The sequence below is a fragment of the Schistocerca serialis genome, chromosome 10 (assembly GCF_023864345.2).
Source record: "Schistocerca serialis cubense isolate TAMUIC-IGC-003099 chromosome 10, iqSchSeri2.2, whole genome shotgun sequence".
NCBI classification, from domain to species: Eukaryota; Metazoa; Arthropoda; class Insecta; order Orthoptera; family Acrididae; genus Schistocerca; species Schistocerca serialis.
Window position 1 is genome coordinate 158,428,872 of NC_064647.1, and position 15,295 is coordinate 158,444,166.

At 42.6% G+C, this 15,295-nt stretch overlaps 2 protein-coding genes across 2 annotated transcripts in view; one reads left to right on the forward strand and one right to left on the reverse strand.

The window, feature by feature from the left end:
* LOC126424525 (WD repeat-containing protein 36) overlaps positions 1-3,958 on the reverse strand; it is a 114,047-nt gene extending 110,089 nt beyond the window's left edge. The window contains exon 1 of the mRNA XM_050087259.1: positions 3,827-3,958. The gene's annotated coding sequence lies outside the window, so the exon portion shown is untranslated. The remainder of the gene's footprint in view (positions 1-3,826) is intronic.
* Positions 3,959-4,028: 70 nt separating this feature from the next.
* LOC126424526 (protein Dr1) overlaps positions 4,029-15,295 on the forward strand; it is a 28,248-nt gene continuing 16,981 nt past the window's right edge. Inside the window, exons 1-2 of the mRNA XM_050087260.1 lie at positions 4,029-4,164; positions 14,186-14,428. Of these exons, the coding sequence (XP_049943217.1) occupies positions 14,194-14,428 (235 nt within the window). The 5' untranslated portion in view covers positions 4,029-4,164; positions 14,186-14,193. The remainder of the gene's footprint in view (positions 4,165-14,185; positions 14,429-15,295) is intronic.

Sequence of the window (15,295 nt, forward strand, 5' to 3'; positions counted from 1 at the left end):
ACATACAACACGGAGAGACTTGGCAAGAACGGATCAGGAGCTTCTGGATATTTTCTATCAACTAAGTAGCAGAATGCATCGAGATGACTGGGACAAGATCGACGGCATCACTCACAGGAGCATGCAGAACAAACTCGAGCGCTGCACCGAGCGACAGAAGAAAAAGTTTGAAAGATGCCGGAAGCAGACCGACAAGGCGATTCCCGACATGTCACACACAGTGGTCAACCTCACTGAATGACAACTGACCGAAGAGGAAGGGTCTGTTCTTCAAAAAGGAGGGAATTTCGCTATCGTCCCGAGAACTATACCTATGGAGGATATCATTGCCAACACCGAAGCAGCAATTCGGACCCTTCCCTGAGAAAGGGCAGAGGAAATACGCACGGAAAATGCCAGGATACTGCGCCGAGCAAAACCACCAGCTTGCAACCTGAAGAAAGAAGAGGTACGTGCCATTAAGAATCTCAAGCAGACAAGAGTATATTGGTACTGCCTGCCGATAAGGGGAATGTGACCGTCGTAATGAAGACCGAAGATTATGACCAAAAGATCCGAGACCTATTAGATCCGACGACGTACCGAAAACTAAGCACAGATCCGACACAGCATATCACACGGAATACGAATCGATTAATCAAGGCGTCTTCTCTGCCGGCAGACATACAGAGAAACCTGCGCAACACAGAAGCCCTACCACCTCGGCTGTATGGATTACCCAAGATCCATAAGAACAACGTTCCACTGAGACCAATCGTTAGCACTCCTGGATCACCGACATGTAAATTGGCAAAACACTTGGCCTCTCTGCTCCAGCCACACGTGGGGAAGACCGACACATACATTAAGGACTCAGGACATTTCATTGAGAAGCTGAAGAAACTGAAACTTGCACCAAACGACATCTTGGTCAGCTTTGATGTTGTTTCGTTATTTACGAAAGTGCCACTCAGTGACGCTCTGGAGCACATTGGTTCCATTTTCCCGCAGGATATCAGTAAGCTCTTCCATGCATGTCTCACCACGAGCTATTTCACGTGGAATGGAGGTTTCTACGAACAGCTGGAAGGCGTCGCCATGGGTAGTCCTCTCAGTCCAGTGGTGGCCAACTTCTTCATGGAACAATTCGAAGCACAGGCACTGGACTCGGCGACTTGCAAACCTAAGGTGTGGTACAGGTACGACGATGATACTTTCGTGGTGTGGAACCATGGTGAAGAACAGCTTGGACTTCCTAAGACACTTGAACAGCCTCCATGCCAACATAACATTTACCATGGAAGTAGAAAAGGACAAGAAACTGCCATTTCTAGATGTGCTGGTCACAAGGGATGGCGAAAACCTGGGACACAGCGTGTATCGAAAACCGACACACACGGACTGATACCTGCACAAACTGTCAAACCACCACCCGAGCCAGAAAAGAGGCATGATTAGTACGCTCATAACGAGAGCAGGACGAATATGTGAGCCGCAACACCTCAATCGAGAAATGCAACACCTGGAAACTGTCCTGAGGAGCAATGGATACTCCAAAAATTATATTAGAAGTGTAACAGAGCCAGACACTCGGCGAAGTAAGGAACCAGAAAAAGAAATGTCAGGTACGGCCTTTCTGCCATACATTCCCAGAGTGACGGACAGAATCGGCCTGCCATACATTCCTAGAGTGACGGACAGAATCGGCCGTATATTGCGCAAACATGGCGTAAAGACGATTTTCAAACCGACAAGGAAGATCAAAGAGTGTCTTAGGTCGGCGAAGGAGAAAAGAGACCCACTTGCAATGTCGGGAATATACCGTATACCATGCACATGCGGAAAAGTTTATGTCGGAATGACTGGACGATCCATCAACACCAGGATCAAAGAGCATAAGCGACATTGCAGGTTGGGGCAGGTGGAGAAATTGGCCGTGGCAGAGCACGCACTGAATGAGACCGACCACGTAATAAAATTTGCCAACACGGAAGTTCTGGCTGTAGAGAAGCACTATCACACGCGCTTGTTCGTAGAAGCTGTAGAAATACAAAAAAACGCGAACAGTTTGAACAAGAAAGAGGAAAGCCTTAAGGTCAACGGATCCTGGCTTCCCGTACTGCAGCGAACGACCATCGCAGGTAGCAAGAGGAAAACCGCACCGGAAATGACCGCGGAGAAGCCCTCGGTCGTTGACGCACCAGGTACATATAGTCTGCGCCCGCGAGCTCGGCTCCAGTTCACCACCGGCAATGGAGGGCGAAGCTTTGACAGTGCCAGCCACTCGTGCCGGCGAAATGTCAGAAAAATCATTAGATGAATGTCGGCCGAAGAACCCAAGACAGAAGCCAATAGGCAGTTTGTCAACAAGTGGCCACGAAAGCCTTAACAATTTTGTAATACCTCCTTCACAAGCTGGGGCTCTACAAATCAGTTGGCAGTTCAAAATAATACAGAGAACATTAGCCTCATCATAGAATATCTCACCAAAAACAAACTGGCACTAAATAAGGACAAGACAATTCTGATGGAGTTTCTGTTAAATTTTAAATCAAGGCAAGTGGATACTCAGCCAGAATTATCAGTTGAAACAATTGATAAACATAAAATCCTGGGTATCATAGTAGATGAACATCTTACAAGGAAGGAGCAAATCAGCTATATGTGTAAAAACATCTCCTGTACACCTACCCAGTAAAACGTGTTTCTAGCATAATAGCACCACCTGTCTTGATACAAATCTATTTTGGAATCACATTCCTACCTACTAAATGGTATCGACATTTAGGGTGGGGCACCAATGGTATACTTGGATGGGGCTTTCAAAGCCCAGAAAAGATCAATTAGGATAATATCAATATTAGTAAATGTCAGTTCTGTAGAGAATAGTTCATTACATATAACCTGCTAGTTCAGTGTATTCACTGTATGTTCCCAGGACTATACTGCTTATAAAAGAAAATATGGAGCATAGTATCAATTGTAAAATCCATAATTATAATACAAGAATAAGAGAGGATTACCACATAAAATTTAGCAATAAACAAGCAACAGATTGTAGTACATTTTCTGCCAGAAGACATTTTTGTAACTGACTTCCAAATAATAGAAAACTGTTAAACGGAAACATATTTAAGACAAAATTAAAGCAACTTATAATTGCTAAATGCATATACACATTCAAGATTTTTAATGTTGTTGTGTAAAATTTGTCTTTATTTCTAAACTCTTATTAATTTTCATATGTTTATAAACAAACTATATCCACGACTGTAAAAGTTATTATGGAGAAATAAACCATTTATACATTTATCATTCATAGAAATTCAGTTGGGCTCTTCATTAGGAAAATATGGTTATTTCATCTCGTGTGTTAGTCCCTTGGGAACCTTCGCATGGCAAAGTTAACAAAAGTCGCCTCAAGGGCAAACTGTAAGCCTTTAGACGCCACTAGGGCACTGAACTCATTACTGCCTCGTTACTTCAAGGCTGGTAACAGAAATTAACAAAGCGCTCCGTGAGGTTATGACTGTTATCGGAGTGGTTTTTATTTGGTCATATCAATCGCAAGAATACCTGACAGCTGTTAGTTGTATACGATAGTACAAGAAACAAACACAGCATGCTAAATTTCAGATCTGCGCTGATGTGTGTGTCCAAATGTAAAATGAGCTCTAGTTTTCTTGGTACTGGAAGTAAATGCACGAAGAATGACAGAGGTCGGTGGATATACTACACATGTGAAGTTATTTGCATTACGCCTGCAGCAAAAATGTGACAAGGCATGATATTTACGACTGACAACCGAATGAAATAGTTTACAAATCTTTTCTTCCAAAAATCTTACCAGGTTTGTCGTGCTTCTTTTACCTATGCTCTTTCATCTGGATTCATTCTGTTGCATTTTCTCTACGAAAAAAATAACTTTTAACGCGTTCACAACGTTTACAACAGCACCATAAACAAAACGCACGTGTTGAAACAGCAGAAAGTAAACGCAAAATACATCGTATCTTTGGTACAGTGCATAGTGTTCTCTTTGGCCGAAGCTCAATGTGCAACATTTAAGCACTATGATCATAGGATAGTTAACACATTTTAAATAAAAGACTGTAGCAAATCAAGCTGTTAGACGTTAGTGTGTTAGTGTTTGTGACGTAATATTAGAGAAGAGTGGAACAACAGGTAATGTTTTCTTACAAATATTTACTGTTTCAGATATATAAACGAAGCTTTTATTGGACATTTATAATACTTTCTCTCTTATGTCAGCAGTGTTGCTCAAAGGGTTTCCGAAAACTTTTTCTTTCTGCGATTTATGTATTTTGTTTGAGTTCTCAACTTTTTGTGCGTACTTACAAGAAGTGGATGGTACACGACCCATGTTTTTAACACTCACAACGATTTTAACATGCACATGTTAAATGTGATTCTCGATGTTGTGTTGTTGTGCTTTTTTCTTTATTTGCTTGACAGTTAGGCAGATAAATAAGTTTTGGTATTAACGACCTGAGTCAATATTTTACACCATCTCTTTAGCAAACAGTTAGTACAAGTAATTTCACGAGACCTTGTAACAGGAGTAGCCCGTAGATTATTTGCTGTTCATATAGGAAATTATCCTGGACGTTTAAGAGAAGAGTTTGTGTGTGCTATTGCCGTCTGTTTCAGCTACCAGAGAACCACGGTTTTCCAATTAAAAATCAGATCCAGAGTCGTTTGCTTATCATAGCGCCAACAGTTCTACAGTGTAATTATATGGAATAAGTCTGAAATACCGCAGCAATGAGATGATGAACTGTTTTTACAGTCGCTTCTTAAATGAGGTACAAATGTACTGTGTGCATTAAGAATAATCGCTTTTGTATTTCATCAATCAGATTGAGAAAAAAAAAAATTTGAACTTCAAATGCCTCTCACCTCTTCATTCCACTCCGTTTACTAGCTTTTTTTTTCATAATCGATTTTCTGTTTCTTGTGTATCTTGAAGAGATGAACAGTTTTCCAAAGCTCTTCAAATACCAGGATTTGATAAAGTGAGCTGGCAATGTTGTTAGGAACTGAGTTCACATTGTGATGGAGCCGCATTGAAATCTTCAATCATCCATAGGGATTTGTGTTTTCTGTGAGTTCTCTGAGTGAGTTCAAATGGCTGAATTGTGATGTCGGAAAAGGACAGTGTTGATTTCCTTCACCATCTTTGTTCAGTCTGAATTTGTAGCCTGTGATTACCTTGTTGTCAATAGGATGCTGAACCAAATCTTCTTTCTTATCTGATATTATGTTACCAAATCAGTTAAATCATAGATTCTGAAAGAAATGGTTGCCTTCTGGTACAAATTATAAATTTCAATGATATTTTCGCCATAAATTCCCTCTTTTTGCCATCAGTTCTTCCAAATTTGTTATAACATCATTTAAGCACACCCGAGAACCCTGAAACCAGACTTTGGACACACTGAATTCAGTTTTGTGTAACTCGGTTATTTGTATTGCTCCTGCTGAAATAACTCTGTCAGTATCCATCAGTTTAACAGTGGCATTCTGTAAGATATGAATTTGTTTCTGTATTTGAAGGTAGTGTTATTAACTACTTTGCTCAAAAGTATTTCTGTAGTAGATATTTCTCAAAGATATATTTGTTAAAGAGGCCCTTCATCTAACGTGTTTGATTTTAAAATCTTTACATGAAATCTGTGCTTAGTTTTTCATTAGCAGCAGTCATATTTACTTTCTGCTCAAGAGATAAGTGTTTGAATTGTTATCTTACATTATAAACATTTGTTAACAGTAAAAGGATTAACTTTTGCAATCATTAAAATAAATATTTTTGTGACATCATTGTCTGCTTTGATAATTATTGATATAATATTATCTCTTGTCACTGTTTACTGCGTACATGAGCAAAATGTAATTTGGGGCCAAAGTTACATATTGGACCCCCGCCCCGGAACCTCGGTTGAGGTGATTGTCTGATCTTTGGTGCATCGAAGATGACAGTTTGGTTATGAGTTGTTAACTTTTACATAATTTGGCAGTATGTTGTCACTCTCTACTGTATGGATGACACACTAATAGCGAGATTCAAAAGAGCAACAGTTTTTGTTAGATGTTTGATACCCATCCCCCCCCTACCTTTCCCTTGCCTTCAGCTCATAGTCTACTGGCTAGGGTTGGTGCCTCTGGATCGTGGGGTTCTGGGTTCAGTTCCTGGCCAGGTTTGGATTTTCTCTGCCCCGGCGCTGGGTGTTTGTGTTGTCCTCATTCTCTCACCATCATCATCATCATCACCATCATCATTTGTGACAGTGGCTGGATTGGACTGTGTAAAAATTGGGACTTTGTATGGGCACTGATGACTGCACTGTTGACGCCCCACAAACCTAGCATCATCACCACCACCCCTTCTCTCTCCTCCTCTTACGCTTGACGCTGTTATGTTGTGGTTTTCAGTCCAGAGACTGGTTTGATCAGCTCTGCATGCTACTCTGTTCTGTGCAAGCTTCTTCATCTCCAAGTAACTGCAGCACACAACATCCTTTTGAATCTGCTTTGTGTATTCATCTCTTGGTCCCCCTCCCCCTTTGACTCGCCACTCTTAGGGGGGTTCGTACTTGGCTACCATGGGGCCCCATCCTTTGCAGCAGTTTTTCCCTTCTGTGCTGTGTGTCTATCCTCTTGCTATCCTTTTTCCCCTTCTTTGGGGAATATGTCTGGGGTATTCTTGGGAATGTTCTGCATTCTGTTGCTGATGTGCGAACAATCTCACCATTGTTTTTCAGTCCCTTTTCCTTTCTTTGTTTCTCTTCTCCTCTTGTTCCTGCGCTTCAGCGTTTGAGGATCCTCTTTTTTCTTCTTCCTCCCTGTGGGCTCCTGAAGGCTGGCCCACGTGCCTGACACGTAACAGCTGATTGGGTAACGTGCAATTCCCAGCCCCATGTCGGACAGGTAGGGTTCGCACATACCCCCTGGTACAGGCCAGGCCCAGGGAGGGGTGATTGTCTAATCTGTAACCTTCTCAAATTGCCAGTTGGCCCCTCCGTCAGGTGTTAAGGATGTGTGACCTGAGGTGTGACAAATAACCTAAGGTGGGTGCTCCCTCTTATGAAGGGGGCCTCCAGTTCTAAGGAGCGTGCAATCGGAGACACTGGCAATCATGGGGGATTTCCTTTGATGAGTCAATCATCTTCCCACTCAACTTCTACAAAATGTAAACCCAACGAGGCTAATGATTCATCGTGTAATGATAAAGGTAGATTCCTCCTCAGTGCCCACCTGCACTCTCCTTTTTCACCTTTGACAGAGTGGTGCTTGTGTCCAAGCTCAAAACAGGCTGTGAAATTATCAGTGTCCGGCCATACATTTCAAACCCGCTGTGCTGCTACCAGTGTAATTGTTTTAACCACACTAGAACGTCTTGTTGACACCCAGCCACTTGTGTCACCTGCGGTAGGGATGCGCATGAGGGCGATTGTCCACCTCCTCCTCCTCGCAATTGTCCTTGTCCTCCACCCCGCTGTATCAACTGTAATGGCAGCCATGCCGCCTCCTCTCAGGAGTGTCCAGTGTATCTTGATGTGTGGGCTGTTTAACAGGTCTGGGTAAAGGAAAAGGTGCCTTATCCAGTTGCTCCCAAGTTAGTGGGTAGTCACAAACCCCGTGTTCTTGCGTCTGGTACCTACAGTTCTGTTCTTGTTACCCCTTGATCCATGAAGGACATAGCCACGCAGACTTGCAACCTCCAATTCAGCTCTGAGGCCGTGAAGCCGCCCAGTGTCAAGGTAGCATTGCCGTCCCACTGTCCAGCTGTGCAACAAGCCGTCGATCACTCCCCTCAAGGGGTGAAACCACCAGCTACACAACCGGTTGGTCGGAAAGTACAGAAGGAGTACTCCTGTGAAGACTTCCTCTGTCCATGCAGCCAAACAACACCCGGAAAGGCTCGAAAAAGTCCTCCAAAGGCAAACGGTCTTTTTCTTCGCCACCTCAACGATCCTCTTCGATGGTGTTGGCACGTGATACCTTTGCTCGGCCAGCCTCCGTGTCACCGCTGCGCACCAACAACTGTTTTTGGCATTTGACTCTACAGACCGACCGCCCAAGCAAGCTGATGCTTTAGCGCCTCTTACCCAGCTGTCACCTGCCAGCCGCCAAGGTGACACCCCACGTCTCTTCATCATGATTCTCCTCCAATGAAATGTTTGTGGCCTTTGGTCCCACAAAGAGGAATTATGGCTGCTTTTAACCACACAGCATCCCCTTGTACTCTGCCTTCAGGAAATGAAACTGCACCCTCATTACCGTTTTGAGCTTTCACATTTCTTACTGATTCGTTTTGACCTTTCCCCTGAGGTTGGCATTCCCTCTCATGGAGGCGTTATGCTGCTCATACAGGTTGACATGCATAGTCAACCTATCTCGCTGACTACCAATCATCAAGCTGTGGCATTTCGCCTTTTCTTTCCTTCCCCACCTGACTTTTTCCCTCTGTACTATATATGTCCCTCTCATTTGCTGTCACCTGGCAGACTTCCTTCAACTAACTGGGTAACTACCTCCCCCTTTTTGTTACTCGGTGACTTTAATGCACATCATCCCCTTTGGGGCTCTCCCAGAGTCTGTCACAGAGGTGCCCTCCTGGCTGACCTTCTTAACCACCTTAACCTCTTCTGCCTTAACACTGGAGCACCCACTTCCCTTTCTGACTCCTCACACACCTCTTCCCATTTGGACCGATCCTTCTGCACTGCCCAGCTTGCCCGTCGTCTTGAGGGGTTCATTCTTTCTGATACCTACTCGAGCGACCATTTCCCGTGTGCTATCCGATTGCTGACCCCTAGCCCATCTGCATACACAAAATGGCAGCTTTCTGGTGCTGACTGGCAGCTTTACTCCTCCCTGGCGACCTTCGAAGAAAAAGATTTCCCCAGTTGTGATGACCAGGTTGAATATCTCACAAAACATTAACCTTACTGCTGCAGAATGTTCCATTCCTCGCACTTCCTCTCTGCCACGTTATGTCCCGGTCTCTTAGTGGACTGAGGCATGTTGTGACACAATTCACGCACATAGACGTGCTCTCCATGTTTTTATCCACCACCCTATACTGGCAAACCACATTCATTATAAACAGATGCGTGCAAAGTGTCGTCGCATTCTTCAGTATAGCTAAAGAGCTAGCTGGATTTCATTCACTAGTTTGTTTAACAGTTCCACACCTTGCTCTGTCGTGTTTGCCAACCTCCGACAGCTCTCTGGAACCAAGATCCATTCCCCAATTTCCAGCCTGACAGTCACTGATGATGTCATCATGGACCCTATTGCTGTCTCCAACACCTTGGGCTGCCATTTTGTGGAAGTTTTGAGCTCTTCCCACAATCACCCTACCTTCCGCCATCGAAACGAGTGGAGGAGGCGAGGGCGTTACCCCTCTCTTCTCCGAATCGTGAGTGCTACAGTGCCCTTTGTACTATGAGGGAGCTAGATCATGCTCTCAGTTCATCCCGATCCTCCACCCAAGGACCAGACACCATCCTCATTCAGATGTTGCAGCACCTTTCTCTTGCGAGCAAGCACTTTCTGCTTAACACGTACAACCGTCTGGGTTGAGGTCACATTTCCTGGATGCTGGTGTGAAGCCTCCATCATACCCATACCTAAGTCCGGTAAGGACAAAAATCTTCCTTCTAGCTATCGCCCCATCTCTGTTACCAGCTGCGTTTGCAAGGTGACAGAACATACGATTCATGCCCGGCTGGTGTGGTGGCTCGAGTCTCACAATTTACTGATGAATGCACAGTGTGGATTTAGAGTGCAGCGTTCTGCTGTTGACCATCTTGTTACTTTGTCCACCCATGTCGTGAATGGTTTTCTGCAGAAATCCCAGACTGGGGCCGTGTTTTTCGGTTTGGAAATGGCCTAAGACACCTGTTGGAGAATTGGCATCCTCTGTACTCTTTACACATGGTGCTTCCGTGGGTGCCTGCCCTGTTTTCTTTGGGCAGTTTTAAAAGACCGAGTTTTCACGGTGCGTGTAGTTTCTGCCTTGTCAGACACCTTTATCCAGGAAAATGGTGTGCCTCAGGGTTCCGTGCTGAGCATCGTCCTCTTTGCTATCGCTATTAACCCTATAATTGCCTGTCTCCCACTGGGCATCTCCGGCTCTCTTTTTGTAGACTATTTTGACATCTATTACGGTTCTCCACAGACCTGTCTCATAGACCTGAGTGGCATCTTCAGCGCTGTCTTGATCGTCTTTACTCCTGGAGCATCGACAATGGCTTTTGCTTTTCCCCTGACAAAACCATCTGTATCAATTTCTGGCAGCACAAATGGTTTCTCCCACCATCTCTACATCTTGGGTCTGTTGCCCTTCCGTTCGTTGAAACCATGAAATTTCTGGGGCTCGTGCTTGATAGGAAGCTCTCTTGGTCCTCGCATGTGTCTTACCTGACAGCCTGCTGTTTTTGATCCCTCAATCTCCTATGTGTCCTCAATGGTACTTCCTGGGGTGCCGATTGAACCACTCTCCTTCATTTGTACCGATCCCTTGTCTGTTCAAAACTAGACTATGGGTGCTTTGTTTATGTGTCTATGCACCCATCCCTCTTACACTGTCCAACACTATGCACCATCATGGCATCTGTTCGGCCGCAGGTGCCTTTTACACCAGCCTGGTTGAGTGTCTGTATGCTGAAGCTGCTGAACTACCACTGTCCTACTGCCGTGACTTTCTCCACAGCAGGTATGCATGCCGTTTGTCTGCCATGCATGGCCACCCGTCCTATGCCGCCTCCTGTGATGATTCCACAGAATACATCTGGCGACACAGCCTTTCCAATTGTGTCCTCTGCTCAGACTCATTCAGTGCCCTCCAAAGTCTATGTGCGCTGTACACTGCTCATCCCTTAGTGCAGCGGGTCCAGGAAAACTGTCACGTGCTCACTCTTCATGGAGCCAGTGTCTGCTGATGTTGCTGCCATCCTCGTACGTTAACCCCACAAGTACCTGTGTTTCCTCTGATGATCTCTGCATTGCCGTCTGTCAGGAGGTAGTGTCCCTTTGGCATCGCCAATGGCCCTCCCTTCACCAGAATAAGCTTCGGCTTATTAAGCAGCTCCCAGCACCTTTGACAACCTCCTCTCGGCCCTCCCACTGGGAGGAGATTATTTTAACTCAGCTTGAGCACTGCCTTTTTACCCATCGTCATTTGCTAAGTGGTGCTACCCCACCACTTTGTACACATTACACCCAACTTTTTACTGTCTGCCACTTCCTGCTGCAACGCCCTTTTTTACACTTTATGTTCCAGCTTGGGTTTGCCATCTGATTTATCAGCTGTTTTAGCGAATGACGTGCAAGCTGTCGACCGCGTTTTACTTATCATCTGCTGAAGCTATATGGCGAAGGCCATTTAATTTTTAGTTTTGGACCTCCATTTCTGTGTGGTGTTTTTTTATTTTTTTAATCCCTTTTTTCCATGTGCCTGTTTTTAGCTGTCTCCTATTCTGTCCATTGGGACTGACGTTTAGCTGTTTAACTCCTATCTGTGCTCATCTTCTTTAGTTTTGACTTGGGCACGTATGACCCCATTTTTTTGTGCCCTAAAACAAAACAAACAAATACATATCTTGGTCTACCTCTACGATTTTTACCCTCCACACTGCCCTCCAGTACCAAATTGATGATCCCTTGATGCCTCAGAACGTGTCCTACCAACCGATCCCCTCTTCTAGTCCAAGTTGTGCCACAAATTCCTCTTCTCCCCAGTTCTGTTCAGTACCTCCTCATTAGTTATGTGATCTACCCATCCAATCTTGAGCATTCTTCTGTAGCACCAAATTTCAGAAGCTTCTATTCTCTTCTTGTCTAAACTATTTATCGTCCATGTTTCACTTTCATACATGGCTACAGTCCGTACAAATACTTTCAGAAAAGACTTCCTGACACTTAAATCTATACTCAATGTTAATAAATTTCTCTTCTTCAGAAACGCTTTTCTTGAAATTGCCAGTCTGCATTTTATATCCTCTCTACTTTGACAATCATCAATTATTTTGCTCCCTAAATAGCAAAACTCATCTACTACTCATTTCGTAATCTAATTCCCTCAGCATCACCTGATTTAATTCGACTATATTCCATTATCCTTGTTTTACATTTGAGATATTCATCTTATATCCTCCTCTCAAGACACTGTCCATTCTGTCCAACTGCTGTTCCAGGTCTTTCGCTGTCTCTGGCAGAATTACAGTATCATCGGCAAACTTCAAAGTGTTTATGTCTTCTCCATGGATTTTAATCCCTACTCCAAATTTTTCCTTTGTTTCTTTCACTGCTTGCTCAATATACAGATTGAATAACATCAGGGATAGACTACAACCCTGTCTCACTCCCTTCCCAACCACTGCTTTTCTTTTATGGCCCTTGACTCTTATAACTGCCATCTGGTTTCTGTACAAATTGTAAATAGGTTTCCACTCTCTGTATTTTACCCCTGCCACCTTCAGAATTTGAAAGAGAATATTCCTGTCAACATCATCAAAAGCTTTCTCTGAGTCTACAAATGCTAGAAACGTAGGTTTGTCTTTCCTTAATCTATCTTATAAGATAAATCGTAGGATCACTATTTCCTCACATGCTCCAACATTTCTACGAAATCTAAACTGATCTTGCCCAAGGTTGACTTCTACAGGTTTTTCCATTCGTCTGTAAAGAATTCGTCTCAGTATGCTTGATGCTATGCATTGGAAAATTGTAAGTTCTTAGATTCTTGATCGCTACTCATATGTTTACACTCTCAGTCCAACATTATTTAAACTACAATCATTCAGTACACTTTTACTTTACTTTTAAAATATTTACCTTTCATTAATCAAGAACGCTGTATTTTTTGGTGATGCTGTCTGAGTTAGTGTATGTGTTTGTATGATACACAACACATGAATCTATAGGCTTTTAATACTGTCTACAGTTGCTGACTCCTCCAGTTTTACTTTTATTAGTGGTCAACCAGCCTAAGTATTTGAGACCTGAATCTTGTTGTTGGATAAAAATCACAGTTGAAAATTATTTTGTAGCATGACTGTTAGTGTTGTTTTAATGAATTTAAATGAAGGCTTGTGTTAGTTTCCAACCTCACTTGTCATTGATTTATGGGAGCTAATAACCTAGATGTTGAGTTTTCCCAGAACCAGACAGTAACGTCATTCGTGCTTTAGGCGTGTTTGTGCTGGACAAACATTCTCTGCAAGTGCATAGAAGGTAGTTCAGCATTCTGCATTTTGTGTGCTACTCATCTTGTTCTGTGCAACAGTTTGATAGTAAGTGTAGACTATATAAACAATTTTGAACAATGCCGAAAGTGACTCAGTACGTCAAAGTAAGAATTGTTGCTCACACTTACTAAAAGCAACAGTGAAGATCGTTCTGCCATTAGACTGCATCAAAGATAGGATCTTTTCTGTATCACAAAGATAACATCAGGCAAATTATTAGCGGCTCACCTACAAACTTGTATGATAAGTAACGTGTAATACTACATAAATTGAAACACATAGGAATACTGAAATAAGAAAAAATATATATGGATCTGTTACTTAAATGGTACACAACTCAAATCTAAAAAAAGGGTGGGAAATAGATAAATTATTTCATTGCATTTCATGCACTCATTTACTAACACATTAATTCCATATACAATATGCTCCCATCGTGTGGTTTTTGCAGTGCAGAACACATTCATTGTGCAGTCAGCATGTCCTGTCTAGAGGATTTTGTGGTCTCATAGCATTCTATTCACAGTTTTACATTATGAAAACAGTATGTATCATAATTAATGGAGTAAATGCATACAGTTGAAAACACAAGATACTGGAAGCAAGAGAGTCATAGTAAACATGAGCTCTAAAATGCATACCTTAATAACTGTGAACACGTCTTCATGTTCACTACTGTGAAACATGTCTCTTCTTCTTCTGAAAGAAGGTGCTTGTAGTTCTGATGGTATGCATTTTAGAACTCATGTTTACAGACTTTTTTCCTCTAGAATAGTGTACTTTCGGCTGAGTGCATTTATGACATTGATTATGAAACACCCTTTATATCTGCTTTGTTGTGTAATTTCATGAGTTATTAACACTAACCGTTTGTTTTGTTAACGGAGATGTCTCAAAGGTGTGACTAAGTATCTTTAACCCTGTTTCAGTGTGACAAATGGCCTCCTGTGGATCAGTACTCGGTTCGGCAGAGGACGATGAGCTGACCTTGCCTCGAGCATCCGTCAATAAAATCATCAAGGAAATACTGCCCAATGTCCGTGTGGCAAACGAGGTCCGGGAACTGATCTTACATTGTTGCCGTGAGTTTATACACCTGTTGTCATCTGAAGCAAACGAAATATGTAATCAGCGACAAAAGAAGACCATCAATGCTGAGCACGTGTTACAGGGTGAGATTGCTAACATCACAAGACATTTGCTTAGCAAGCTACAGTGGAAACCCCCTTTTATACCTCTCAAGAGACTTAAAAAAAAGTGTAAAATGTGGAAAATAACATTTTAAGCTATAAAAGTTACATATAGGATACCCTTTTTCACGCACTGTGTATGATAGGTGTACATAATAGGCATCAAAATAATTATCAGGGAGTTGCTGAACTGATAACTGTCTGGGAAGTAGAAACGTTTGACTCAGTTTCATAGTCCATAATCTCTGTTTTTGGAAAGCCTGCAGCTACCATTCATTATTTAAAAAATTAAACACTGCACCGTTTATGTATTTTCTTCGTGTTTTTATAAGCACGACATATTTCGAGAAGTTTTTTCTTGTTGTTAAGTGCATATATTTACATAAGTATTCTGTGTGGTGTTGGAGTATGTGTTGTTCTGTGTCTCTTGCACTGTAGTACTTTTGAGGTTATCAGGTACTGTGCTGCCTCATTTATATAGAAAACTGCACACACGGACACTATCACTCATGTTGTTTGTTTGCGTAAATACTGCACTTTACAACAGAAATAAATTCTCGTAACACATTTTGCTGAGCATGAAAAAATACGTAATTGGCGCCAGATTTATTGGAGCTCACAATCCTTGCAAGGCAGCATGGTATCTGATTAATTAACATAGAGCAAGAGGAAAATTCATGCAGTCCAGATGAATTTAATGAATATTTTATAGACATAGAAGAAAGCACAATAGGTGAAATTCCTGACTTCGGAACAGATTCAGCAATTGCTGTGAAATTTAAAAATAAATGCAGGATGGTAATGTGGAAGAGAGTGTATCCAAAAACACAATAAAAATGATAGAAGTCC